The sequence below is a fragment of the Anopheles coluzzii genome, chromosome X, assembly GCF_943734685.1.
Source record: "Anopheles coluzzii chromosome X, AcolN3, whole genome shotgun sequence".
Lineage (NCBI taxonomy): Eukaryota > Metazoa > Arthropoda > Insecta > Diptera > Culicidae > Anopheles > Anopheles coluzzii.
This window is the reverse complement of record NC_064669.1, coordinates 13,735,906-13,762,419: the sequence shown is the minus strand read 5'-3', so window position 1 is coordinate 13,762,419 and position 26,514 is coordinate 13,735,906. Positions and strand designations below refer to the sequence as shown.

Below are 26,514 nucleotides of genomic sequence, written 5' to 3'. Positions count from 1 at the left end.
CAACTTGATGGTAAGAATAGAATTAGCCTGAAATACACCACATTTGTATCTGGCTTTTGACGAAAGCTAACAGCAGCTTCTAAAACACAAACATCACATGCTAACGGACATTGAATGTACAGTGTATTCTTGCATAACGAATTTAATCCATTCCAGTGGCTCTCTCGTCATATGAAAAACTTGTTTTGCGGAATGTTCCTTACCATAGAATTGGTATGAGACGTATAATAATTGATTACTGGATGAAAAAAAAAAAACGCTGCAACATTATGAACAGTCAACTCTTTTGTTATATTCAATATTTCAACATATCTTTCATTCGTTAACGAGAATATACTCTGGTATTTTCCGCTTATTTTCATAATAATACGCCGCTTCTCCCACGGGACAGCCGATACAGATTATTCTTTGTACACATCCTGCACACTTCTGCTTATATGAGCGAATAAAAATATTACATATGATTCCTTTTGCTCATGATACTGTTGTGTAGATAAATGGGTTAATGAAAAATTTTCTTAGCAGTTGTAGACACAAAACACGATGTTTCACTACAAATGGAACAAAGAACTCAAAATGTTAACATATTTGTGTCTAGTGGAGCCGGTCTCGTAGTACAGTCGTCAACTCGTACGACTTAACAGCATGCCCGTCATGGGTTCAATCCCCAAATAGACCGCACCGCCATAGGTAAGACTGACTATCCTACTATGGGGGGGAATCAATTAGTCACTAAAAGCCAATCCCACAAGTGGGTACAGGCAGGCCTTGACCGACATCGGTTGTTGAGCCAAAGAAGAAGAAGAAATCTAGTGGAGTGCGTTTCGCCTTCTAATCAAGGCTCAGAACCCACATAACTACATCCACGTAATTTTTTTCTGAGTAAAATGTTAAGCCACACTTAAACGAAAATCTAAAAAGGCTTGTAAAACTACTAAAAATACTTCTACTACTACTACTGCTACTAAATAATTTGTCTACGATGTAAATTGATATTTTTGTTGAAGATACCTAAAATAAAATGGTTGGCTTTGTTGTGATGATTAGATTTAATCTTCAATCTTCATATCCGGACTAAAATCCTACCTAATCGAGTGTTTTCACATACAGAAGTCTCTCTTATCCTGGCTTCACAGTATTTTTGTGTTCAGACGATATTGTACCGAAAGGCACCACGAACAGTTGTACTTCCACGTCGTACCGCTCCGACGGCAACTACGGTTACAAGCTACACGTTACTTTTGTTCTCCCTCCGGCCTCCCAAAGCTTCCCATCTCTACTCGGCCAAGTTTCTGAATTGCTCTCCGGTCTCCCGCGGGAGGCTATCGTACGCGGCTGATCCGGTTTCGTAGTGTCGTCATCAAGACACACGCCACCGCCTTCCCTGTGGCCCTTTGTGGCTTTGTGGCGCCCTTCTGCTGGAGTTGGATACGCGCGCTTTTCCGTAACCAGCCCGCGAAGAAATGTGGACAGAGCCCTGGAAAGTGAGCGAGTGAAAGGGTGCGGCAGCAAGCGGGAAGAATCAGAAGGAGGGTTGGTGGCTGAGCAAAAACGAAGAACCAACCCCCTCCCCCCCCTCTCCCGTCCCCTCTCTTTCCCTGAGCGTAGGTTATAAACATATAAAAATACATAATCAAGCGTTCAGTGTGGTACGATCGGTTCGCCCGAGTGGACGCAAAGCCTCGCAGTGTCTCTTGCGGAGTGCAGCGATTGCATGTGTGTGTGTGTGTACATGTGGAGAGCAGAGTATCTAAACTAAGCAACAAAAAACCATAAAAATCTCGCGCGTGAAAAGTGAGCGTGTGTGTGAGAGCCCCCCATCCCAGGCCTTTAAGCGTGAGTTTTCCCAAGCCCACCACAAAAAAACCCAAAACACCCCATTATGGACTCCACCTTCACCCATCCCATCCCACCGCTTACCAGATACAGTGTGAAAGTGTATCTAGGTCTCCCCGGTGAGAATTGCTAATGTAAACGGCCCCAGGCCCCAGACACCAGTGGAAGGTTGCCGTTTTTGTGATGATTTTTTTTGTTGGTTGGTTCGTTGGTTTTGTTGCAAATCTAGTGGTTCCGGTGCGCGATGCTGCGTGCTCACAATCCACAAGTGCGTTTTGAAAAAAGCGCTTATCAGACACGGGCACTGATTGTGCGGTAGACCTCCACCCCACCTTTGGCCAATGTTTGTGTGTGTGTGTATGTGTGTGTGTGTGTGTGTGTGTGTGTGTATGTGTATTGGCCGTTAAACTTCCCGACAGCATCACTGGACTTTAACTGACAAAACACATAGGCAAACATACAAAAAGGCGCAATGGAAAGTTGATGGTGCAATTTCTCTTCTGGTCACCCCACCAGACATTCGCGCCAATTTGAATTCCGCGGGACCCAGATGCTAAAGTGGCCCAGTGGCCCAACGGTCGGCAGTGGTTTCTCGCCCTTGACGCTTCGTTGTGCCACTGTACACAAACCGTTCCCCCTGACCTTTACTTAGCGCGACCTTTACCGCGAAGGTACACCGACCACTGCGCCGACCTTAACCGAGACCTTAGCGGATGCCGCGGAGACATTTCAGACAAATTCTGAGGCAACTCCTTCGTAGCGAAAGAAAGCAAACAGGTTGCCATCGGTGCGGTGTCCGAGGCGTTGGATGATCTTGGTAGCAACGAAACTGGTTCCCGCGTAACGTGTTTCAAAGGCGAAAAAACCCACAAAATCCCCAAACCACCCCAGACCGCGTTGCGACACGAAGCCAGATGATACTTCTTCAATCAACATAAACACACAAACATACGCACACACATGTGCCAGAAAGTCGTGCCAGGGTTCAACCGTGTTCAAACGTGCCAGTTCTCGAAGGGAGAAACCGGTAACATCCTCCCTACCCATCGTTCCCATTCTCAAGGTGTGGAATGCAGGGATGAGCAACCTGTGGGGCCTAGCATGTGCATGCTTGGTACGATTCCTTTTTGGCGAGATTCTGCTTTGTGCCCTCTATTACTGGTTGGATCCTATCATCCTATTCTATTAGTTTGGGTTGTGACAGGTTTGTAGTCCATACTGGAAATTCAACTCCGGTCGTTCAGTAGGCTAGGTACAGGGGAGCTTCTTGTGTTCTTCCGCGGTTGTAGGGTAATTTTGAGTTACTAGATTAGAGTGGTCCAAGAAAGTGGCTGGCTCTATCACGCATTCGTAATCGTATTCTTCAAGACAGGTGTTTAATGTCTGGTATGAAAGTTATGGGAACATGGCTGTGAACTTCGCTGGTGGATTCTACTTGATGAAGCTTATTGTCAGTTATGAGTCAGTTCCAGTGTTAGAGACAGTTTTGAAATCTTAACTATTCCAAACATACCTGGTAAGATGTAGCCTTGTAGGTAACTAGACATCTGACCACGGGCCAAGTTGGTATTTTGAACGAACTCGATGGGCTGGATAGTCTGGACCTATACTGCACAATAGTGAGGCATCTTTTAAGTTCATATTGAAGACAGTCCGATTCCCTAATACATTATACAACGTAATCATACAAGATGAAAGGTCCTTCGAGCAAACCACAGTACAGAATAAGCCAATTACAAGTAATGGACGCAAGTAGTAGCCCTAAGTAGCAGTAATTGTAACGATTGGGATTTGACTACTTCTCCAACCCTCGTGATTATCGCTAGGAGCATTTCTTCAAACTTGGACAGGGTTTGATGTCGCGCGTTGAGGAACTCTGAAGCTGGATCCAGTTTGTCGTGTAAAGAAATTCTTCTGTGGTTTGTGGAGCCTAACATACATCCAGACGCTTTCTAATGCTAAACAAATGCATAAAAAATTGTATCAGGTCGTAGTGTGAACTATACCAAGATTATTCAATATCCCTCATGGCGTTCGCAAGGTTGCTCGTCCCTGGTATAGATACATTCCAACAACGCTAAGCATTGCGTGCTTTCAGCTGAAACAAAGCATACTGGCACACAAACAAAACACACTGGTCTGGTCTGGCCGCGACCTGTTTACTACGTGGTGTGATTCACAGAGCCCCATCGGTATGGTGGGATTTTCTGGTTGAATGAAATGCGTGCCAAATTGCCACCCCAGGGGTGGTGCCCTTTGCGCCCACCCCAAACCCCCCGCGTTGGGTTCGATGGAACGAAAGGCAACAACAAGAACAACACCACAACAAATGGAAGCAGAAGAAGAAAAACCAGTGGTGTGCCTTCAGCAAACAACAGTTATACACACAGTGGCTAACTTCCTCCTTCAACTTCCAACTCAACTTCGCCGCTTCTACCCTCACACTGGACGGTTCATTGGGAAAGGTTGAATGGAAAGCGACGAGAGGTGGGGAGAGGATGGTGGAATGGGAATGCGTTTCTTGTTTGCTTCTTTGATCTTGTCTTCTGATCGCACCCTCGTCGGCTAGAGGAAAGGCGGTTTGGTTCTGGTAGAAAGATAAAGGAAGGAAGGTGCAAACCGTTACCCGGGCTGCAATCTTTAGCCGCCATCTTCCTTTCCCCGGGAGTGTCTGGGGCGGTTGCGGGACAAGGGAGAAGTTTGTCGTTTGTCTGTGTGTTGTTGTGGGTATAGTTGATGAGGTTGCTTGAACGGGTTCACCACTCTTCAGGTAACAGTAATCTTGCCGCAGTGCGTGCCACGGCTGCCCAAGGCGTCCTCCTTTATCCTTTAGCGGCAGTGGCCAGTGGCCGCTAAAATGAGGACGAAACTGTACGGACGGTTTTGTCTGAGCTGTTGCCAATGCCTTTTGCTGATCAGACACTCTGTTATTACACTGGAGTACGCAATTTCCTTTTTCTTTCTCTTCGCTTTTCTCACTCGCCAACACGCGCACGGTAGCGAACCTGCAGGGCGCCCAGCACCATGTCAGGCATATCAATCGGTTTGCTCTACCGTAACGTGTTTTCTAGCGCTTGTGTGCTTTGGGTGTGATTTGAATCCTACCCCAAACTTGTGCCCTCGGTGGTTACTCCAATTGTGAGTTTCACGGAAAAAAGTGGGCGTCCAATTATTATTAGGAGCATAAAAATGTTTGATGACCCTTTTTTGTGAAGTCAACGTTTGTCGCTATTGAATCATTACTTATTCATACCTTTTAACATCAACTGTTCCCTTCCCTTGCTGCTATTCATAATGCTCGGCTCAAACGCACCTAAATATCGTCAGTAAACGACTTCGCTACGATCGTTAAGTGTTAGCACCGCTCAGTACATTGCAGCATAATCTCGGCGCCATTCGGATTGGCTGTCGTTGATGAGGCATGTCCAATACGCAGCTCAATGTTTTGGGTTTTCGTAATGGACTCAGTTTTTGTCAATAGCCTCAATTTTATGCAAAAACAAACGGGTTTCTTGTTTACCATTGACCTTCTCGATCTTTCCCAGTGCTCTCGGACCTTGGTTAATTCTTCATCCTTTTACTATATGGGAATTCCGGAGACGATCTTATTTTATTGCCATGGGTTTGCTTGATAATTTACCCAAAAGTTGATGCGATTTCGACTGCCTTTTTCATCATACAAACCCTGCGGTACAGTCTGTTCCCGAGTTACGTGGTTCTCGACTTACGTTGATTCGGAGATACGCGGTTTTCTTAATTTGACAGATCAAACGTCAAATCAATATAATTTACTTCAAGAACTGTCCAATGCAGTATAACTTGAATTTTTGTTAATAAATTTAATCCACTTTAAACGTTCACGTTCGGCACGAAACGTATCAAATGTGTGATAAAGTATATAAAAGTACTAAATTAAATTAAAATTACCGGGTTCTCAATTGTATTTTGGCCGCGAAATCGCGAAATTCGACTTACGCTGATATTCGAGTTTCGCGGATTTCTCGAGAACGCACAAACCACGCAACTCGGAAGCAGACATCCATATGTTACGTACCTCAAAAATATAAAAGTAGCGTTTTCCCCAATGTTACCATACAATCATGCTGGAAGATATCAGTCGGGAAGTTATAATCATACTGGATTGTTACGTAATTTGTGGAAGCCCTCTTATCCCCGTAAAACAATAAGATTTGGTACAAATGTTTGTATTTTTGATCTGGCAGCTTTAAACAAAATTTTATAAACTATTGGATGCTTTTGATATCGAAATGATATGAATTTTCGATTTGTCGTAATGTTCAGTTTAGAGCTATGTGGTGGAGTTAACGGCATTTCCAATTCCCATAAACAACCTCCACACTCTGCAAATCATTTTTGGGAGCTATTTCGGCCAAAGTTTAATCATCATTTTTGTTTTGCTTTCCAATTTCATGCTCGATCAATCGGCCAATAACAACAGCAAATTAGCTTTGTAACGTTGCGATCGTTTTACCCGCGCGCGTCAGAATGCAGCCTGCAGGTCTGGCAGTACTGCTGGTGGCGGTGTGGTGCCACGCCGTGCCTGCCATCGCCGACGTCCAGCCCGAGCAGCGCAACTTTGAGCCGAGCACCGATCCGGCCCTGTTCGCGTTCGACCGTGGTGCCGGCGACGGTGGCCTGTACACGTTCGACAACCTGTCGGTCGCGCAGGACCCGCGCGCCTACCGCCCGGACGTCGGTGCGCTCGACTTCGTGTACCACAACCATGAGGAGATGACGCGCTACCTGCGGGCGACGACCGCGCGCTACCCGAACCTGACCGCCCTGTACTCGATCGGCAAATCGGCCCAGGGCCGGGACCTGTGGGTGCTGGTCGTGTCGGCCTCCCCGTACGAGCACATGCTCGGCAAGCCGGACGTCAAGTACATTGGCAACATCCACGGTAACGAGGCGGTCGGACGGGAGCTGCTCCTGCATCTGATCCAGTACCTGGTGTCGAGCTACGGGTCCGATCCGTACATCAAGTGGCTGCTGGACAACACGCGCATCCACATACTGCCCTCGCTCAACCCGGACGGGTACGCGGCATCGAAGGAGGGCACCTGCGACGGTGGCCAGGGGCGGTACAATTCGCGCGGCTTCGATCTGAACCGCAACTTCCCGGACTACTTCAAGCAGAACAACAAGCGGTCCCAGCCGGAAACGGAAGCGGTCAAGGACTGGATCTCGAAGATACAGTTCGTGCTGAGCGGGTCGCTGCACGGTGGCGCACTGGTGGTGAGCTACCCGTACGACAACACGCCGAATGCTAGTAGGTATCCTTGCTGAGTCTTTTGAATCTTTCCATCGGCTCACCAGCCTGTGTAAACCTTGATCTTACTTAATATGCTAATATGCTAACAAATACGTTTCATTTTTTTTGCCAAATCTTTTGGATATCTTCGGCACATACTAACCAACTACTAACATCAGAAATCTGTCGGTCATCATCAACCTGTGCCGGTGAGATAATACTCGTAGATGATGGGACAGGGGATTTGTTTGAGGTTACTTTAGCCGTCTCTATAATCTTACCTTTCACACACATACACAGCAAAAACAGCAAATATTCTAATTTTCCTCTCTGCCTCTTTCATCTACATGACTCCCGTTAAGCTCAGTCTTCCACAGCTACCTGTCGCAACCGTCGTTGACACCGGACGACGACGTGTTCAAGCATCTGTCGCTAATATACGCGAACAACCACGGTAAGATGTCGCGCGGTGTCGCCTGCAAAACTGCGTCACCCTCGTTCGAGAACGGCATCACGAACGGGGCGGCCTGGTACCCGCTGACCGGCGGCATGCAGGACTTCAACTACGTCTGGCACGGCTGCATGGAGGTGACGCTCGAGGTGTCCTGCTGCAAGTTTCCGCCCGCGTACGAGCTGCGCAAGTACTGGGACGACAACCAGATGTCGATGATCAAGTTCCTGGCGGAGGCGCACCGGGGCGTCCAGGGCTTCATCATGGACCCGACCGGCAATCCGGTCGAGCGGGCGCAGCTCAAGATTAAGGGGCGCGACATCGGCTTCACCACCACCAAGTACGGCGAGTTCTGGCGCATCCTGCTGCCCGGCGTCTACAAGCTGGAGGTGTACGCGGACGGGTTCGTGCCGAAAGATGTGGACTTCATGATCGTCGAGCAGCATCCGACGCTGCTGAACGTGACGCTACAGCCGGCCAAGGTGCGTATATCGAGTAGCTTCCTGTGGGAGTCGTAGAGAGGCATGCGCAGCGTGTGCCTCAAGCAGCATATCAGTTCATTCGGGCAGGGCATATTTGCGAAGATCGTCCGGCTAATCTGCCTGCTATGACTTACTCGTGGATCATGTTGTTTTCGATGTGTACTTATGAAGACGGTTAAGAGTGACTCGCGTAAGAGTCGCAAAATGGCTTGCGTAAGAGTAACTCATAGTTGGCAGATAAGTCAGTCTAAATTTTGTAAATTTGTGTAAAAGAACATTCTATCAACCCTGTTTTGGCTTACATAACAAAAATCTAACGCTAACATCGTGTACAAAATGGACCTCCATCACTAACCATAACCTAACCTCTATCTTACCTGTAACAGCGTACAGTGCACCTTGCCCTTGCCAAGCAACGCGCTGCCAACACTAACAAACGACCTCGAATGAATAATGCGCGTACTAAGGTGGCGATGACCACCGCCACCACTACTATTATCCCTACTGCTACTACTACTAACACTGCTACCACCGCTTCACCTACCACTACTAACATTAGCCCTACTGTTGGTACCACTACTACTACCGCTGGCACTACTACTGGCTCTTTCTCTTCCACCGTAAAGGAAGCCGCGGAATACAGCGCCAGTCAGCTGCCCGGTGCGTCTTACGACCGGCCGCTAACGCCAACCACACCCATTGTCAACCGTGAGCCTGCCCGACCGAATGCGGCAAACCAGGATCGGCTCATTTTTACCTCCTGAGCGCAGCACGCGAAGCGATTTGTTTTGTACATAGAATAGAAGTTTCCTCCGCTTACCATCCTCCGCCAATCTAATCTAAGTTAGTCGTATGGAGGCAGTTACGCAAAAGGCAGTCAAACGACGGTTCAAGATGGCGGCCAGTCCAGATCAGGCTAACTGCTAATGGGCACGCGTGCTCTGACGGAAGGCGGTGGCTACTTAAACCCCTCACCGATTGGGGATAAGTGTGAAGGCTTGTGCAATACTTTTATCTTTCTTGTTTTTTTTTTTCATCCTTTAATGAATTTAACGTCTGGTGTTTTCTTCACTTTCCACTTACTGGTTAAATCTGCGACACTAAAACCACACTCGTTCGTTCCTGTTGAAGTTTGCAAAGCTGCTCAACGGTTCTTCAGCCACGTGGCGAGTGATCGTGTCGGGACAGCTCGTCGTGTCGTGAAGCGTGAACATGTACATACGGTTACGATAAGAGGAATATGGCGTATATGTATCTATGGAGGTGTTCCGGGATGACCTAACCGCACTTTCTCTACTTCCCATAAACTGTTCAACACTTCGGAGAGGGTTTTTGGTTTGTTTGTTTGCTTTTTTATATAGAACTAATGGGAGTATTGTTGTTCGTTGCTCCTCGCATCATATACACATGCTCTCGATCCTAGTAATACATCCCAGTATCTTCCCTTCCCATTGCACAAAACGCACACACGCACAGCGCAACGATGGGTCACAGCACTATCGACCGGCTGCGGCCTCGACCCAGTACCGCCCGCAGCAGCAGCTACCGCCGGGCTCGGCCCAAGGTTCCGGCTCCGACGAGGGCATCCTGTCGACGCTGAGCAGCGGCTTCAACAGCTTAGTGAATAACATTTTCGGCTAAGACCCGTTTATCGGTTTGTGTGATAGAAAGAGCGGAAAGAAGAGCGGAAATGGAGAGCGGAAATGGAGAGCGGATTTCCTAACTCCCAAGAAGAAACAGTAAACAGAAAGCAGTAGCTAAACAAACACTCCAGACTGTGGTCTTCCATCCCTGCTTCCCGGTAGTTTTATCTATTTAGGCTTCTTGCCCGTTTGTCGTTTTTAGCTGCACACAACATATTCAAAACCACGCGGGAAGGAAGAGACCTGCAAACAGCTGCCCTTCACCTGCGGAGGAGGAGGAGGAGAGCAGGGAGGGAGGAAGGGAGCAGGACATAGTAGAGGTGGGAAATAGTTGGAAAATCGAGCGTACGTCGAACCAACAACGGGAGAAAGAAACGGAAAACAATGTCAAACAAATGGTACAATGTTCTGTCTGCAAGATGCAACAATAAATTATCTATTTATTTAATAGCAAAAAACAAGAGTTGTGTTTGTGTGTGTGTGATAACTGGTGTTTGAACTTCAGAACGTACTCAGGATCTCAATGTGCCATGGCGAGTGAATTTTAATGGGAGTTAGTTTCCGTATGTACATGGACTGGGAAAGGGTAGGTTGTTGGTAGGACGATACAAAATACTAGCAATCTCACTCATACAGCAAACAGGGAGCACTTCACCAATACTTAGCCAACTTCTAAACCTAAACCTCCTGCGCCATCAATATGCGCATCTAGGCGCGGCTGGAAGTCATCTCCCAAACAAACGAACGGGGTACACGCGATACATTAAACATTTAACATCGAACAAGCAGGCCTGAAGCTCTCAAGTCAACTGCAAAACAGATGGACGCTCCCGGGTGGTTTTGGTTGCGAGCGGGGGCGCTGCACGGGGTATCTTCACACGCCACACTTTTCGCAGATCGGTTGCTTCTCCTTGTCGGCCCGGAATTTGGCATCCGCTCCGATCGGTTCCTTGCAGAGCTGGAACGAGGCAAGCGAGAGTGGGAAGATGGAACGGTCGAGATTAATGTTTGGAAGACGCGGAACGCGTGGCATAGCTCTTGGGACGCTCGTTAGCAGCGCTATTGGAGAAGCGCGGCCGACATTCGCTTCCACACTCACTCCCAAATTGGTGGTGTCCTATTTATAAAGCATCATGTGACATAAATCTTGCACGGAAGCTATGAATAGAATTTAATAACGCACAGCCAACCGAACAGGTCGGCCGCAAAACGGTCCGGTGCCTGAAACCCGAAACGCTCGCATTCCCCGCTGTCCGGTAGGATGTTGAGGGACGGCGTGGTACATATCATTGGACAACTTACCTTGCACTTGAAGCACTCCTTGTGCCATTTGCTCTCCAGCGCGGACAGTGCCTTCTCGGCAATCGGTTTCTTGCAGCCGCCACATTTCGGTGCGTACAGCCGCTCGTAGTCGGCGGTGCAGTACGGCTTGCCGTTGCGCTCGAAGAACGTCTTGCCGGACAGCTGCTGCTTGCAGGGTCCGCCGCAGATGAAGTGCTCCAGATGCCATGTCTTGCCCATTGCCTTTACCACCTTCTGGACTCGGTCAAGATGGCCGGGGGGAACGATACGGTACGGAAGGCAAAAGAAAACATTGTCAGAATGAACCTATTTCCAGACCAGAGAACGTCTTGTGCGGTTTGCTAGTAAAGATGCGTCAGCTGCAAAGCAGGGGAGGTCGTGCGCGTGTTTTCTTAATCGATTCCAACTGTTAGAATCCATCCACATGCCATTGCGATGGCACATGCATTGCCACAAAAATGGTTATTATTCCTGCCCCGCCCTGAACCATTCCAGGGTCTATTTCCGATTTGCTCCGCGCCTAGGTCAGGCGCGTGTGATCTTTGTTTACCTTTGACTCCTCTGACGCTCTGTGGTGCGCTAAATATAGCTACTCCGAGAATGATCTCCAAAAAATAAACCTCCGTCCCCTTCCGCCCCTGATTCTTGGTAAATGGTCCCAGAGAGAGAGGGGAGATGTCGGAAATTGTAACCGTGTGCAACTGTGCTTCCTATTAGATTCGATACAGTAGCGCACGGTGTGCAACCTCCAGGGACGCGATGACGCCACCGGACGATCGTCTCCGTCCAGATAAAAAAAAAACCTTAGACGTGTATGCGTACCTCGGTCACCAGCTTGCGGCAGGCGGCACAGATCGCCTGCACCTTCGACTCGAAGCACTTGGAGCACACCGGGAGGCCCTCGCTTTCGTGGAACTTGTTTTCCGCGATGCGCTTCTTGCACTCCTTGCAGGCGAAGTGCTCCGGGTGCCAGCTCTTGTCCAGCGCTTCCAGCATCTTGTCCTTGATCTCCTCCTTGCAACCGAAACAGACAGCGGCCTGGATACGAGTGACGAAAGCGGGAAAGAGAGGAAGATAGAGGAAGGTTTAGAAACTTACAGGGATGTTTAGATACCTTATCGGGGTGCTTTGAAAAGAGTTCAGTGTAAAGATGCATTTGGATGTGTAGGATATGCAATAGTTGCTTGATTTAACGAATAGTTGCAGTCCTGTGCTACACTCGTCAACTCGCACGACTTAGCAACATGTTCGTCGTGAGATACTCTATAAGTCTTAAAAGCCTGTATAGGCCGGCATGCCAATAAGAAGGTGTGCTTTTAAAAGATCTTGGTCCCTGATCTTGGCATTCAAAGTCGAGGACATCGTGTACTGACATTGCCCGGAACTCCAAAACTATTAGACTTCAGAGTTTTGAATCACTACTGACCAACTTCCGGCATCGATGTATGTTGCATGTCCACCAATTCCATTTATATTTCCATATTCATCAGGATCTTTAGTTCCTTAAGCCACACTTAAGCCTATACTGCTATATGGCATTGAAAAAAAAAGATTCAAAATACTCCTTAAGTGTCTAGTACAACAATATAAAACTTCAGAAATATTCCCAAAAAAGGTCTTCATCGTTATTTTAAATCTTCGACGTATCATTAGTCTTTGAACAAATTGAATGATTCAAAATATGTTGTTTGCATTTTGGGACGTTAGTTACATGAAGTTTTCAAATTTTGAAACCAACAATCTATGGTTACATGAAATATAGGAACAATGTAAGTATTGATAGAAACTCTTGCATGATTGGAGACACAGTAACGGAAATAAAAACACTAGACTTTGGGGAAGTTAGGCAACTATAACAACACAGAACTGTTGCATGATGGTACGGTTTGATTGAAACACAGCTCAAAAATTGATTGTTGTATTGAAATAAAAAAAAGGAATACAGTTCCGATCAGAGGTCTTTTGATTTGAATTTGAATGGGTTCAAAGAACGATTTCACAGATCCAAACTTCTACTGTCCTTCACACAACTTTACCACCAACAAATAAAAAAACACGCACCATTTTGTTAATACTTTTCGTGGAAAGCTACAACAGTTGGCGTAGAACGGGTTAGTGGCAAGCACGCTGGTGCAAATAATTCCTCGGTAGCCACGCGCTCGGGACGAACTTTCTTCGCACTGAAATCTTAACCCACTTCGCACGGAGATCTGACTGCAACTGGTCTGTGACCACTTGGGGGCCGGCATAGGGCCTGCCACAGCGCAAAAACAAACACAAAGCGCACGTGCACACGACACTATCAGGTAAGCGTGCGCCGCAGTTTCGCGCGCGCAAATCCACTCAAACCCCCCACTCCTCGCCCCTATTTGAACGTAGCGTAGATGTGAGTGTGGGTGGTTCGGTTCGGAAAATGCCCCCGCGCGGTGTATGGGACACAGATGGTCAATGGTAGGAAAAAGCGGGGGGCAACGTTGCTCACATACGTGCCGAAATTTTCCGACCTGCAGCGAGTCGCTCTTGCACGGTGCGGCCATAGTTTATGACGCAGCTGAGGAGGAGGGTTCCGAGACATGATAGTGACAGGTTCTGCTTTCTGTTCCACCGTGAACCCTTTTTCTGCTGGACTAGTCGAGCTGGACACCAATTGCCTGGAATGTAGGAAGTGAAGGAAAATATTAATAGTAATCGCATGCCCTTCGCTTGTCCTTCACCCTTGCCTGGTGCAGTTTTAATTGCGTGGGGTATTTAAATCCCCACCACCCGTCCCGTCGTCGTACGTGGGTGTCACCCAGCGGTTGATACGTGTGCAAATCGTGCAACCGCCAGCTGTGTGTTCATTTCTTTCCGTCTCGAGGACACGGTGCTGGCACCGTGACGTTCCGGATCGTTACCCTTACTGTGAAATGTGTGTGTGTGCGCTAGTGTGTTTGCCTCCCACCTGCCGCCACCGGGAACACTCGATTTACACAAAAACGTGTGACAAAATACGTGTCCATCCAGTCGCTAGAGGGAAATGGTGAGAGAGCGAGTGAGACCAAGAGTTGAAAAAATGGAGGAGGGCGCGCGTTATAATTACCACCTAATGCGGGTCGATAATAAATCTCAAAATAGACGCAGGAGGGGCACGTGCTGTTAGTGTGGTTTTGAGAAGAAAACAGTGTGAACGAATTGCTTCCAACCGATTCTAGCTCGTAAAGCAAAGGGAGGCAAAGGCGGTTTCATTAACACCGAATAACACCGTTGCAGTGGGCAACAACAACCACAACATTTCTCTCGCTGTGTGAAAAGATGGTGAATGACTTTGAGTTTAACTGACTGACATTTATTTCGGCAATGAGACGCTTTAATATTACAATTCTTCTTAAATCAAATTCCATACTGCAAATAAGGGGACGTGATGTGGTTTGTCACGCAATGTAGGCCAGCCGTGCTTCCATTAGGGGAATTGCATCGTATCATTCAACGCATCGATGTGTGTTTCTGCGTTCGTTCGAATTAATTTTTTTTTTGCCAAAGTTTCGCTGCAATTCGATTTCACCGCGCAACAAATTAACGAGCATGCTTTTTTTGTTTTGTTTGAAGCGTCTAAGCGTGTTGTTCATCATACTTTCAATGAGATCATGGTTAATCAAAAGAAGAAGTAAAAGTGGAGGGGTTTCCTTCCAATGCTGTGAGCAGCTGTGTATGCCACGTACAAAATAAAAGAAATAGAAAAAAAGAACGCGCTACGCTACGTTTCCGACGGTTAATGGCTTAATGCGAAGAAGTGAACCAATGGATGGCATGTTTAAAACGACCCGTAAAATAGAAACCGTCCTTGCAGTCCAGGCCGCAGGCATGCCGCTCTCGCCGAATAGATAATGTGCAAGCTGCCTCGAGACTATAGCTGCGGCGACGCGCGGCGTTCAGTTTTCCACATCCTAGAACCGGAAATGAAACAAACAGGGAGCCAATTAGCAATTAGCGACCGGGATGGAGCCGTTCACGCTCCGAGCCTTACCGTTGGGTCGCAATCGGCACAGTGCCAGGAGTAGCCGCGCCGTTTGGGCGTCTTCTTCAGCGGTGGTTCCAGGCAGCCGAAGTGATAGCTTTTCTGACACTCATCGCACCTTAAGAAGAAAGAGGAGAGAGAGAGTTTTAATACTTTTTTTAGCGCTCTTGTTGATCGCCGGCGCCAACTATACTTACTGCACAATGTTGGCGGACGTGCCTACACCCTGGCAGACGTCGCAGATGCATTCGTCGCTGCCGCTGCTGCCCACGGACGAACCGATCGAGGTGGTGCTGGACGCGTTGTGCCGGCTGCCGACGTCCCGCTTCACCCGGGCCCGGCCCTGCGTGATGGTGATGGTTTGCTCCGTGCTGCCGTTAAATTGGGCCGCCGGTTGCAACTGCGGCAGCAGTGGATGGCTCATCAGCGGACCCTTTGGATGGATGGGGTGGAAAAGAAGCGAAATAAATGCTTTGAAAAAACCGGTTTCTTCCTATTTTTATGGTGTGTTTGCTTTTGAAAGCATTCCGGAGGCGAGTAATGCGTTTGTCCTAAAGCCCGGAATACAGTCCGAGTTTATTTGTATATTTGAAAATTTGTATTTTCTGCCACCCTTGGTTATACAATATATAATAATTCATAGCAAGGGAAGCAAGAAGAAGAAAATAAGGATGGGAGAAAGCAGATAGGGAGGAGGCTTCGGAAAGATTAGACCGGAAGCGGGACAAAGGAACGTGATAGTCAAGCAACTCGTGGACTCGATTAAATGAAGCGCGGGCTCTTAAGAAGGGATTATTCTGGCCAAAAACCGATCGAAACCGATCGATCGGGATGTATATGGGAGGTGTGTCACGGAGACGACGGGATGAGGCGTACAATGGAATGGAACTGAGGAGCGGGGGATCATTAATATCGGAAGAGAGGACGCCGGCGATGAAGTAAGACTGCGCATGCGATTTTAATATCAATCAATCCCAGCATTCGGCAGCGGAGAGAATAGGAGGGCACAGTAGTATTAAAACCGAGAAGATATCTACGGATTGCAATACGCGTAAATTTCCACTGCACCTTCTCTAATCGCTGCATAGCAGTACCTGCATCTAGAGTCCATACAGCACTAGCATAATCCAGAATGGAGCGAACCCAGCAACAGTACAATGCCTTCAGACAAAGCAGGTCACGAATCTCGGAGCCCATCCGAGAACTGAGACCCAAATGCTTATTCGCTTTGCAGACTACATGATCTATCTTGGTTTAAAATGAGCAACAATCGTCAAGCCAAACTGCCAGGTCTTTTATTAGAGGATTCTTTAGCCAATTTGGTACCTTTTAAACAGTAATCACACAGAATTCGATTAGACGGACGACCAAAAGAAACGGCACAACATTTAGGGTGACAAAGCATCAAGCCATTAGACGAGTACCAAGTAGAAAATGGATTTAAGTAAAATTGTAGCGATTCGCAGTCAGCTGGTGAGGACACAGGTAGAAATATTTTGTAAATCGTCAGCAAATAATAGTTGTCCATTAGGTGGTAAAATATTAGTACATTCATTTATACATAAAATAAATAGCTAAGTCCACTGCCCTGTGGAGCGGCCGACAGGCCAACGAAACGAAATTCTATCGTTAACTCAACCAGGATGATAATGGGTTGCCAAATCCCAATTTTTCTAATTTTGCTATTAACAAACTGTGAGACAGACTGTCAAAACCCGCTTTGAAATCAGTGTATATTGCGTCAAAGGCTCTTACATCGAGGCGTTGCAGAAGAGGTGCAAAGATGGGATTGCATTTTTTTAAGATAATGGAGAGAATACCATCGGGTCCTGGTGAACAAGAAGAAGCGGAAGTGAACGTGAAATTTTGGGGTTTTCTGCTATATTTCATGACTGTCTACCTTTGTATGCATGTTCTGAACGTGTTTAGTTCCTGGTGTGATCGAACCTTACTCTCACTATCAGTTGACAAATGGCAGGTCAATTCAACTATAAAATCAACAATGACGTGCTGCAACGTACCGATTGTGTAAATTATATAAGAATACTGCTCGACAAAACTCCCAGTTTCTCAGGCCCCATATGAACAAAGGGACTGTTATCGGGGTAGCTAGGGAATTTCGTGACCCAACCAGCATTATAAGGATTTTTTGTTGAATAGTGCGGTCAGGTTTAGAATACGCTAGTATTGTTTGGTGTCCTACAGCTCCGTGTTGGATTCAGCGTATTGAGGCTATTCAAAGGAAAGCAACGCGTTATGCCGTAAGGCTCCTCCCATGGAGACATGGTGACGTACGTCCCAATGCGCCCAACATACTCCGTGCTGTAAATATCTTTGCTCCGTTCAGAACTTTCAGGCAAAATCAAATAATACGCGCATCACATTATCGGTCAGTCAGAACCGATAAACATGATGGGAGTCGCCTTCTGTCAAGATTAAAAGCTGCATGAGTTTCGTATGTTCCAATCTGCGTCTCCCTAATCTCTCTAAATCTCTCTAAGATGTAGTCTCTTCAAGATGAATTGTTTCTTTAAGATTTTGAACCGATAAACATGATGGGAGTCGCCTTCTGTCAAGATTAAAAGCTGCATGAGTTTCGTATGTTCCAATCTGCGTCTCCCTAATCTCTCTAAATCTCTCTAAGATGTAGTCTCTTCAAGATGAATTGTTTCTTTAAGATACAGGGTTTCACACTTTATCTCAAGACCGCGGGATCCCTTCCCGAATCTGTCTTAGCCAAAGCCAAGACTGCGGTATGATGCTTGAAAACGTTGATGATACCTGAATTCATCGGATGCAATGCTGAATCTGCGGCACATTTCTCGAAACACACTGGTCCGCGCCGAGGACATACGGTCGAATATTTTTTTACACGGATAACCTTTGTGTACACCAGTGTACTGAAAACAGTGAATTATTTTTTCGTGTTTTTACCAGAAAAGATTATTTAAACAGTTCAAACTACTTTCTTAACACTTGTAAATATTTTAATTAAACAAATATGCATTCACTCATTTTATTAAATTGTCTTTTTTTGGTAAAAAAACGAAAAGGATAATTGAGTGTTTCTAAGAGACTGATGTACACAAAGGTTATCCGTGTAAAAAAATATTCGACCGCATGGCCTCGGCGCGGACCAGTGTGTTTCGAGAAATGTGCCGCAGATTCAGCATTGCATCCGATGAATTCAGGTATCATCAACGTTTTCAGGTATCATCAACGATTTCAAGCATCATACCGCAATCTTGGCTTTGGCTAAGACAGATTCGGGAAGGGGTCCCGCGGTCTTGAGATAAAGTGTGAAACCCTGTTTCTTTTAACATTTTGACGGTCCCGCCAGATTTCATACATTTTTTTTACTCTTCAAGATGAATGTCTCTCTAAGGGGAATATCCTTCAAGCTGCATATGTGATTTTCCGTCCAAAATTCTCTAAGATGAATTTTTGGGTTAGAGTTCACAAAAATGTTAGTCAAAGGATGCCATGCTTTTCCGTTTAAGCTGACGGTCCCTTGGATATTCGCCTTAGAGAGATTTCACTGTACTACATACAAAATATTAAATAAATAAATAAATTAATTAATCAAATTATGGCTTATCGTACGCCAAAAGAAAGAATACTCCATTCCCCCAGTATTTAGGCTATAAAATATATGAAATTAATAAATTAAATGCATTGCCTTGTGATTCCCCTGTTTGTTCACGGTGTAAAAATAATGCTCAGCGGGCAATCAGAAGGAAACGCATTTAATGTATTATTTCTATATGTTTTGGTGAACTTCTTTTGTTTTGGTGTACGACAAACCATATTCTAATGAATATTTAGCTATATTTTATATAGCAAAAAAAAATCACATTCTCTTTTCGCAAGGTCTAGGTAGCGACCTTAATTAAATGCGTGTCTTACCGCTTGCGATGAGCTGTCGGCGGCACCGGACGTAAGCTGTGGCTCGGCCGGTTCTTCCTCCTGCGGTTCCGTTCGCACGTAGTATATCTGCGTCGTGTGCGTGTTGGAACCGTCCAGCACGGATTTGATCTGAAGCAAACACGAAAAACATAATAAAACGTTGGCCAAACGCACACTGCCAGTGTAAGTCGCGAGGTTGGTGCAATGATGGGAACAAGTTTTCTTCGGAATCGGCTAACTCCGAAGTTTTATGGAATCGATTCAGGATAGTAGGTTGATCGATTTCGGAATCGGATCCGGAATCGGCTCTGGAACAGTTCCGGAATTGGAATCGGTACCGGAATTGGAATCGATTCCGGAATCAAAATCGACTCAAGAATCAGAATTGGCTCCGAAATCGGAATCGGCTTCGAAATCGTAGTCAGTTTAGGCATCTCCATAAGAATAGGCGTTTGGGTCCGATGATGCTAGGTATTAATAGCCACCAATCTAAACGATCATTTTTCTTGGAGATTTCCCAGACTGAATTCGCTTCTGAAACTTCTTATTTCAATTCAAGAACTGAAGAACTGAGGAATGGGATCCTGACCTAATTCCAATTCTGGAGTCAATTCTGATTCCGTTTCCAGCGGAATCAAATTGCAATTTCCAGGACGACTCCGATTCCGGAGACGACACCGATTCCGGATCCGATTCCGGAGTGGACCCCGGAGCCGTTACCGGAGTTGAATTCGGAGCCGATTCCGGAATTGAATCCGGAGCAGATTCCGTAGATATTTCCGGACCCGAATCCGGAGTTGAAACGGAATCGGCTCTGGAATCGGTTCCGGGATTGGAATCGGCTTCGGAATCGGAATCGAATTTGATTTGGAGCATCGGAATCGGTTCCGAATTGATTCCGAACACGGAATCATATTCGGTTAGGTTCTGATACCAAGCTTCCACTACTAGTTAAGTTTGCGTACCTTAATTTTAATCCTCGGCCGACTGTCACCGTACTCCGGCAGCGGATATTCGACGAGCTCGGTCTGGTCGACCGTTTCGTAGTCGTGGTTCTTTCGCTTCCGCTTGCGCTTGTGGTCCTTCGAGATGGGGCGGTCCGCGTTCGGCGACCGGTTCCGGTGCTTTTCCTTTCGCCGCTTGCTGTGCTTATGGTGCGTACTGGTGGCGGCACCGTCCTCCACCGACGCCGGCAGTCCTCCCATCGCTCCCGGTGGCTCTCTACCACCATCGCCACCTCCGTCTGCTGCTAGTGCTTCCGAGGAACCTTCCGGGGCGGGCAGTTGGGCGTTTGTGTGCGCCGCCGTTGCCTCGGACGAGCCGGCCGTCGGTGCATGCGGTGGCCCCGGATGGTGGTGCTGGTGGTGATGGTGGTGGTGATGGTGCGTGGTTGACTCTACCTTCGCCATCTTGCTGCTCCCGCCTTCCGACGCTCGCTGCTCGTCCGACGTGTCCAGCTCGGAGGGGGTCGTGTTGAGCAGCGAGTGCTTACCGCTGTGCTCGTCACTTTGTCGCGCCTCCTCCTCCTCTTCCTCCCCTAGCTCCTCGTCCGCTGCGTCCTTTCCATCCGGAAGCTTGGGATCGCTCTTCTTCTTCTGCTGCTTCACCTCTTTGGACTGTACAGCGGTGGCCAGGTTTGTCGCCGCAGTAATTGCCGCCGCCGCCGCCGCCGTCGTCGTCTCGCCAACCGCAACGCCCTCGAGTGACTTTTTCTTCCGGCCCCGCTTGCCGGGCGTCTTGACCGGCAACGGATCGACCGCCTCGTTTGTACTTTCCGCCACCGGCTCATCCTTCACCTCGACGGCCACCGGCCCGGCCCGGCTCGCACGGCGCCCCACCGCCTCGACCGCCTGCGGCTGGGTGTCGGGCGAGAAGGCGTAGTCGTACGGCACGATCGTGCCGTCCTTCGAGTAGCGGGTGCGCGACTTGCGCGGCGCCTTCGGTATGATGATGCTTTCCGGGTTGGAGTCGTCCGACTGGTCACACTCCGAGCACTGCCAGCCGTACAGCTTGGACTTTTTCGGATGGCGCGTCAGGGGCGGATTGAGACAGCCGAGATGGTAATGCAGGTGGCAGGTGTCGCACTTGGCGAGCAGGTGCTGATCGTGGCACCGCTTGCAGATGCCGCACTCGTTCAGCAGCTCCTCGCTGTTCTGTTTGCACTGCGTGCTGAGTATGCGCCCGGTGTCGTCCCGCTTGCCCGGCACCATGAGATTCTGGAGCGGGAAACCGACCCCCATCTTGAGGGCGGCCGCCGTCGGCACGGACATGGTGCGGGCGGGCGGCGTCGCCCCGAGCGGCCCCGTATTGATCACCACGCTTTGGTGCGGCTTCACGTACGGCGGCGGTGGTGCCGGTGGTGCCGATGCTGCTGCTGTTGCTGCTTCAGGAGGAGGCGCTGGTGGTTGTGCTGGTTGTGCTATTGGTGGAGGTGGTGGTGGTGGCGATGGTGCTGTCATCGCTGCTGGCACCGGCGCCGGCGGTTTGCCAATCTGCTCCACCGGCACGAGCGCTTTGCTTGGGCAGAGGGCGCCAATGTGCTCGTACAGCCGGGCGATGCTGGCCCGCACCGCATCGTTCGCTTTCTGCGCGGCCTGGCTCTGGGCCACCGCCTGGTCGTACCGGTTGCGCAGGTGCTGCTGCTTCCCGAGCAGCCGCTGGTTGAGCGCCATCTGCTCCTGCAGGTTTTTCTTCATGTCCTCGAGCCGGAGCGCCCGGTCCAGGTAGTAGCCGATGAACTCGACGCTGAACGCGGGCGGTATGTGCCACTTCTTGCGCACGTCCGCCAGCGAGGCCACCTGCGCCTCCTGAAACTCGATTGCCGCCCGGTCCAGCCCCATCAGCTCCGCCTTGTAGAGCAGTTTCTTGCACGCGGTCGCACTGGTGATGAGCAGCCGGGGCATCTTCTGCGTCGGCACCCAGGGCGGGTTCTTCGTCTCCTTGTTCGCGACGTACCGGCGCCGGTGCTTGGTCAGCTTGCGCTCGATCCGCACCTGCTCGGCGGTCGGTTTCTGCTGCCGGCGGCCCTCCTCCTCTACCTGCCGCTGGACCGCCCGCATCCGGATCGTGTTGTAGTTGCGCTTCCGGTGCTTGATCAGCGACTTGTCCGAGTGGATCTTGCAGTGCGCGTAGAACGGGTCGGCCTGGTCCGCCTCCTCCGAGTGCGCCTCGGACAGCAGCCCGTAGTACTGGGCGCAGGTCACGTGGAAGTACGTCTTGCACATGCCCGCGTCGCACCCGATACAGACGCCGGTCCGGGCGAGCTGCGCGTCCTCGCACAAGCAGCACGTCTTCGCGCCCCACTTGTTGTACGGCATCTCGAACAGCGTCACCGACGACAGCTGATCGACCTCGCCGAACGCGACGCCCGGCACGTACAGCGCGCACACCAGGTGCACCCACCGGCCGACGTCCGTCTCCTTGAAGATGCCGCCCTTGTTCGGGCACAGCTCGCAGTCCGGGTTTTCCACGCCCGCCTTGCACGCGTCGCAGAACCACGGCTCGGTCGAGCAGGAGGAGATCGTGCTGGTCACGCTCGTGCACTCGCTCACCCCGTAGCAGCCCTCGTGCACTGTCACGCCGCACCCGTCGCACTCGACGATCTCGTTCTGGTCGTCGCTCCGGTCGCCCAGGCACGCGCAGCAGATCGACTTCATCAGTAGCTTCTGCAGCGCGGCGTCCCGCTCGCTCGTCTGCTTCGCTGCCGGGACCGGGGGTCGCCCCTTCGCCTGCCCGCCGCCGCCCTCGGTCGTGCTCTCGTCCTCCTCCTCCTCGTTGCCGCCACCGTTCTGGGCGCCGTGCAGCAGCTGCAACAGTGGATTGCTGCCGGCGCCGGCCTCCCCATTATCCTCACTGTCGTCACCGCTGTCGTCGCCGCTCTCATCGTCGTCGTCGTCATCCTCATCCTCATCGTCGTCGTCATCGTCCCCGTCGTCGTCGCCGTCGTCCTTCGAGCCGAGCGAACAGTCGTCGCTCTCATCATGGTCCTCGATCCGGAAGTCCGAATCCGACGACGATTCGCCCAAATCAAAGTCGAGCAGTGTTTGAGTGGTGAGGCCGCCGCCGCCGCTGCTCGCCCTCCGGCGCTTGACATTGTTTCTCATCTCCGGGCAGACTGGCGTGTTATGCTTTTTGATTGTTGTGTGTGTGCTTTGTGTGCTCTTGAGACTGAACGTGTGTGCGAATGTGTGTGTTGATCTGTCGACGCACTACGGGGGAGAAGGGGGGCTCTTCGAAGTTGCGTGTAGCCGGGGGGACACGCTTACCTAGAATCGGACGAGGAAACAGGAATACCCATCCACTTCAATTAATAAAATGTCACAATCGCAAGCGCGGCGAGCGGGTCACAAAATAGGAAAAGTCATGTAAAAGCGATTCACAACAAATGCTGCACAAACCTGAACATCTTCACAGTGCCTACACAAACGGACGCCGATCCTGCGAAACTAATGGAAAAGCCGTAGACACACACTCGATACACAGATTCGCATACACACACAGACACACGCACACCTGCACATCGCTATTGCGCATGGCAGCTTAAAGCAGGAGCGCGTGTATATAGTACTCGCTGCAACACTCGACCATTTGCTGCGAAGACAAGCGCAGACAATAATAAAACGTTTTATGTAAGTTTATTTTTGATTTTAGACATATTTTAAGGTCCTACCAGTTTATTTATTTTAATAAAAATGATAGTTTTATGCAATTGAATGTTCCACTGGTACGATTGAGCTATTTACAGGGTTACGGAGAGAAATTTGGACTTCGTTACAGGATTTGCCAAGTCACTTGCGAATGTGCACATAATTATTCACCGCCTCCAAGATGTTTTTCAACCACTTTCAAATGTTGAATTTGCTTCAATATAAAACATAAGTTTTTACACATGATTTTCGACACATCAAAAAGAACTGTCAAACTCAATCCAGATTTCCAAGTGCAACAAATCCACTTTTAGGGGCGCCACAAATGTGGTCCCTAATTTTTTAAAGAAGGATACGCAACACGCTTTGCGAACTACGTTTTGGTAGAGTTCGATTTATTCCTTTTTCTTTTAAGCCGCGGAACGGTGAGATCGGGAGAGACGCGAAAATTATTCAGCCATACCGGCGAACTCGTTCGTTCCTGGGAACGTTCGCCGCGACGCTCATTTTCACTCATTTCATAGCCCTCTAGATCAAAAATCAGAAAACCGTATAGATTTTGTACTGGCCCACCTAGTGGTACAATCCTGTCCACTCATGAGCGACGAATGTTTCTCGTCGAACGAATTCGCCGGTACGGCTGATTGTTGTTCGTTCTAGAGTTGCCGGAGAAGAAGTGTGTGTTGGGTAAGCCGGACGGATATGCGCGTCCCAAGTGCTACAAATCCACTAAACGACCACTAAACGCCTTCTAAACGACTCAAGTTCTCTACCTAAACGGAATATAGAAAGACTTCGTTTAGCAGACGGCAAACGACTCATGCATTCTAAAAATAGCAAAAAAGCTGGTGGCGCTCTCTGTTGGTGGGATACCCCAACCAGTGGAGCTTCATCGCTTGGAGGAGAGCTTTCCTCCAACGGCGAAACTCCAACGGAAGCCACCAGCACTGAAGCAAGTGAGATTCGAATAATGGTCGTTGGTGTTGATACCCACGTATCTGACCACACGACTATTCATATAGATTTTTGCTCAGAAAGTTATAAGGCTATATAGGTCATGATAAGATGAAACTTGTCGAAACACATTGCAAGAAAAGGATAGCAATATAATAATCAGTTTTAATACGCCATCTATTGATCAAACCAATGAAGCAGTGGAGCTTTAATTTTTTTTCTATGGATATTCAATTTTCCAGTCGTTTAAGCTTAATCTGTGGCGCTTGGGGTGTCGGTGTTGAAACGTTTAGGACGAGAGAGAACGTGTATGGAGCAAGCCACCGTTTTTATAGCTGCGGTGCAGCATGCTACCACTGTTTGTCCTGCTCTAGCTTTGTGTGCAGTCCCTGCCTAACTAGCCCGTTACACATTTTCTGTCGGTAGTTCTAGGTGTGCGCACCAGATGGCGCTCTGGTCGCTACACACTAAACGACCACTAAACGGGTTCTAAACGACTTAAGCTCTCAACCTAAACGGAATATAGAAAGACTTCGTTTAGCAGACGGCAAACGACTCATGCATTCTAAAAATAGCAAAAAGCTGGTGGCACCATCTGTTGGTGGGATACCCAACCACCAGTGGAGCTTCCTCGCTTGGAGAGCGTTCTCATTCATTCTGTACTGTTGTATGGATTTGCATTGAAGTTATGCATCGCTAGAACTAGAGTGGCGATACGATTGTTAAAATACTAAACTCTTATGAAAACTGAAGCAAGTGAGAGTAATGGTCAATGGTGTTGATACCCGTGTGACCACACGACCTATCATACATAGATTTGTCTGGAAAGTTAGAAGGCTTATAGATATATATTTAACAAGAGCCACTTTGTACCGATGCCATGCTTTAAAAAGATATGAAGTTCCATCAAGTTCGGTACCACCTTCTTATAACAATCCTTCAAGTTTCCATCGTGAACCATATACACATCATATTATAAATGTATAAACGGCTGTAAGGTTCCAGTGAGTACCAAGTGCTTGTTTAAACAAACAAGTCTCATAGTGTTCTGCAAAGTACCGTGTATCTCTTCATCACCCACACAAAGTACGACATGGGAACGATTTTTCGTTAAACAGCCCCAAATCAGCTATTATTAAGTAAGAGCTCTGTCTATTTGGGAATAGACGTGTGCAACCCCTGTAACGTCAGCATTGAGGTGGTTACACCCCTCTAGAATGTTGTGTTGTTGGTCAATTGTACAAAAAATGTAATCATTTTGCATTTTTTTTGACGACATGTCTGATGACCATTTGATTGGAATAAAAACATTTCATTTTTAACAAAAACAATATTTACAGTCCACAAACTCGTGCGCCTAAACGCAATTGCTGTTTCGGCTGTCATACAGTTGACAATTTCTCTACGCACACACACACATATACACGGCTCGCATTCTCGCAGAGCAGTAAAAAAACACACGATCAAAGTGAGATATTGCCCAACGTGTGTGCATACTTTTTTTTGTTCCCCACCAGGCAGCATTTTCCTCCAGTCGTACCTTCTTTACGTCGGTATATAAATATTAGCGCCACTTTTTTTTCTCTGTGCGATACCGCAAAGGACACGTTGCTATAACGTTCGGCCCTTTTCCCTTCTTCCGGCAGGCATTTCTTCCGGCGTTATGTCTGGGGCCGGTAGTGCTGCCCGCTCGCTGAAAATCTTCGTCGGCAACGTCGCCTGGACCGTGGGGCACCGGGAGTTGCGCAACTACTTCAGCCAGTTCGGCAAGGTTTCCTGGGCCCAGGTAGTGTTCGACCGTAAGACGGGCCTGTCCAAGGGGTACGGGTTCGTGTCGTTCCAGAAGCGGGCGTCGATCGAGAACCTGGAGCGCAACCAGAAGCACGTGCTCGACAACACGCCCATCTTCTTCCAGCAAACGGACTAGGGGGGCGGACGCGGTAGGAGTAGATAGTAGCAGTAGTAGTAGTGGCGGCGGTAGTGGGCTAGGTAGCATTTTGTAGGATATGTGGTAAGGGAGGCGGCCCA

The 26,514-nt window shown here is 48.6% G+C and overlaps 4 protein-coding genes across 6 annotated transcripts; 2 read left to right on the top strand and 2 right to left on the bottom strand.

Annotated features, from left to right (window-relative positions):
* Nucleotides 1-1,341: 1,341 nt before the first annotated feature.
* LOC120958697 (carboxypeptidase M) lies at nt 1,342-10,145 on the top strand. 2 transcript variants are annotated; one of them, XM_040381674.2, is made up of 5 exons: nt 1,342-1,836; nt 6,296-7,126; nt 7,288-7,317; nt 7,476-8,041; nt 8,668-9,367. In XM_040381674.2, the coding sequence occupies exons 2-5, from the start codon at nt 6,343-6,345 to the stop codon at nt 8,803-8,805; spliced, it is 1,518 nt and encodes a 505-aa protein (XP_040237608.2). In that variant the 5' UTR covers nt 1,342-1,836; nt 6,296-6,342; the 3' UTR covers nt 8,806-9,367. The 2 variants fall into 2 exon arrangements, with proteins under 2 accessions (XP_040237608.2, XP_040237599.1); XM_040381665.2 differs by lacking the exon at nt 8,668-9,367 and adding an exon at nt 9,518-10,145 and having other exon boundaries at nt 1,343-1,836.
* On the bottom strand, nt 10,084-13,230 carry LOC120958733 (leupaxin). Its single transcript, XM_040381721.2, has 4 exons — nt 13,048-13,230; nt 11,809-12,024; nt 10,987-11,220; nt 10,084-10,642 (listed from the first exon to the last, which is right to left on the bottom strand). Exons 1-4 carry the CDS (start codon nt 13,048-13,050, stop codon nt 10,559-10,561), a joined length of 537 nt encoding a protein of 178 aa, XP_040237655.1. The 5' UTR covers nt 13,051-13,230; the 3' UTR covers nt 10,084-10,558.
* Nucleotides 13,231-14,289: 1,059 nt separating this feature from the next.
* On the bottom strand, nt 14,290-23,405 carry LOC120958689 (PHD finger protein 14). The gene is made up of 6 exons (XM_040381654.2): nt 23,284-23,405; nt 19,852-23,151; nt 18,887-19,015; nt 15,178-15,413; nt 14,990-15,098; nt 14,290-14,909 (listed from the first exon to the last, which is right to left on the bottom strand). The coding sequence occupies exons 2-6, from the start codon at nt 22,987-22,989 to the stop codon at nt 14,895-14,897; spliced, it is 3,627 nt and encodes a 1,208-aa protein (XP_040237588.2). The 5' UTR covers nt 22,990-23,151; nt 23,284-23,405; the 3' UTR covers nt 14,290-14,894.
* A 2,488-nt stretch (nt 23,406-25,893) lies between these two features.
* Nucleotides 25,894-26,430, top strand: LOC120958739 (SRA stem-loop-interacting RNA-binding protein, mitochondrial-like). 2 transcript variants are annotated; one of them, XM_040381734.2, is made up of 2 exons: nt 25,894-26,039; nt 26,133-26,430. In XM_040381734.2, exon 2 carries the CDS (start codon nt 26,150-26,152, stop codon nt 26,411-26,413), a length of 264 nt encoding a protein of 87 aa, XP_040237668.1. In that variant the 5' UTR covers nt 25,894-26,039; nt 26,133-26,149; the 3' UTR covers nt 26,414-26,430. The 2 variants fall into 2 exon arrangements, with proteins under 2 accessions (XP_040237668.1, XP_040237678.1); XM_040381744.2 differs by having other exon boundaries at nt 25,895-26,035.
* Nucleotides 26,431-26,514: the final 84 nt, after the last annotated feature.

Bases quoted from the DNA above. Each gene is read 5' to 3' on its own strand.
- LOC120958739 (XM_040381734.2), top strand. From the start codon at position 26,150: ATGTCTGGGGCCGGTAGTGCTGCCCGCTCGCTGAAAATCTTCGTCGGC.
- LOC120958733 (XM_040381721.2), bottom strand. The intron at 11,221-11,808 runs GTACGCATACAC...GACCGAGTCCAG, and splicing joins GCCGCAAGCTGGTGACCGAG to AAGGTGGTAAAGGCAATGGG. The intron at 10,643-10,986 runs GTAAGTTGTCCA...GCCTCGTTCCAG, and splicing joins AGGAGTGCTTCAAGTGCAAG to CTCTGCAAGGAACCGATCGG.
- LOC120958697 (XM_040381665.2), top strand. From the start codon at position 6,343: ATGCAGCCTGCAGGTCTGGCAGTACTGCTGGTGGCGGTGTGGTGCCAC. The intron at 7,127-7,287 runs GTAGGTATCCTT...TACTAACATCAG, and splicing joins CGACAACACGCCGAATGCTA to AAATCTGTCGGTCATCATCA. The intron at 8,042-9,517 runs GTGCGTATATCG...ACACACGCACAG, and splicing joins TGACGCTACAGCCGGCCAAG to CGCAACGATGGGTCACAGCA.
- LOC120958689 (XM_040381654.2), bottom strand. From the start codon at position 22,989: ATGAGAAACAATGTCAAGCGCCGGAGGGCGAGCAGCGGCGGCGGCGGC. The intron at 19,016-19,851 runs GTACGCAAACTT...TGTTTGCTTCAG, and splicing joins GGCCGAGGATTAAAATTAAG to ATCAAATCCGTGCTGGACGG. The intron at 15,414-18,886 runs GTAAGACACGCA...ATCCATCCAAAG, and splicing joins CCGACAGCTCATCGCAAGCG to GGTCCGCTGATGAGCCATCC.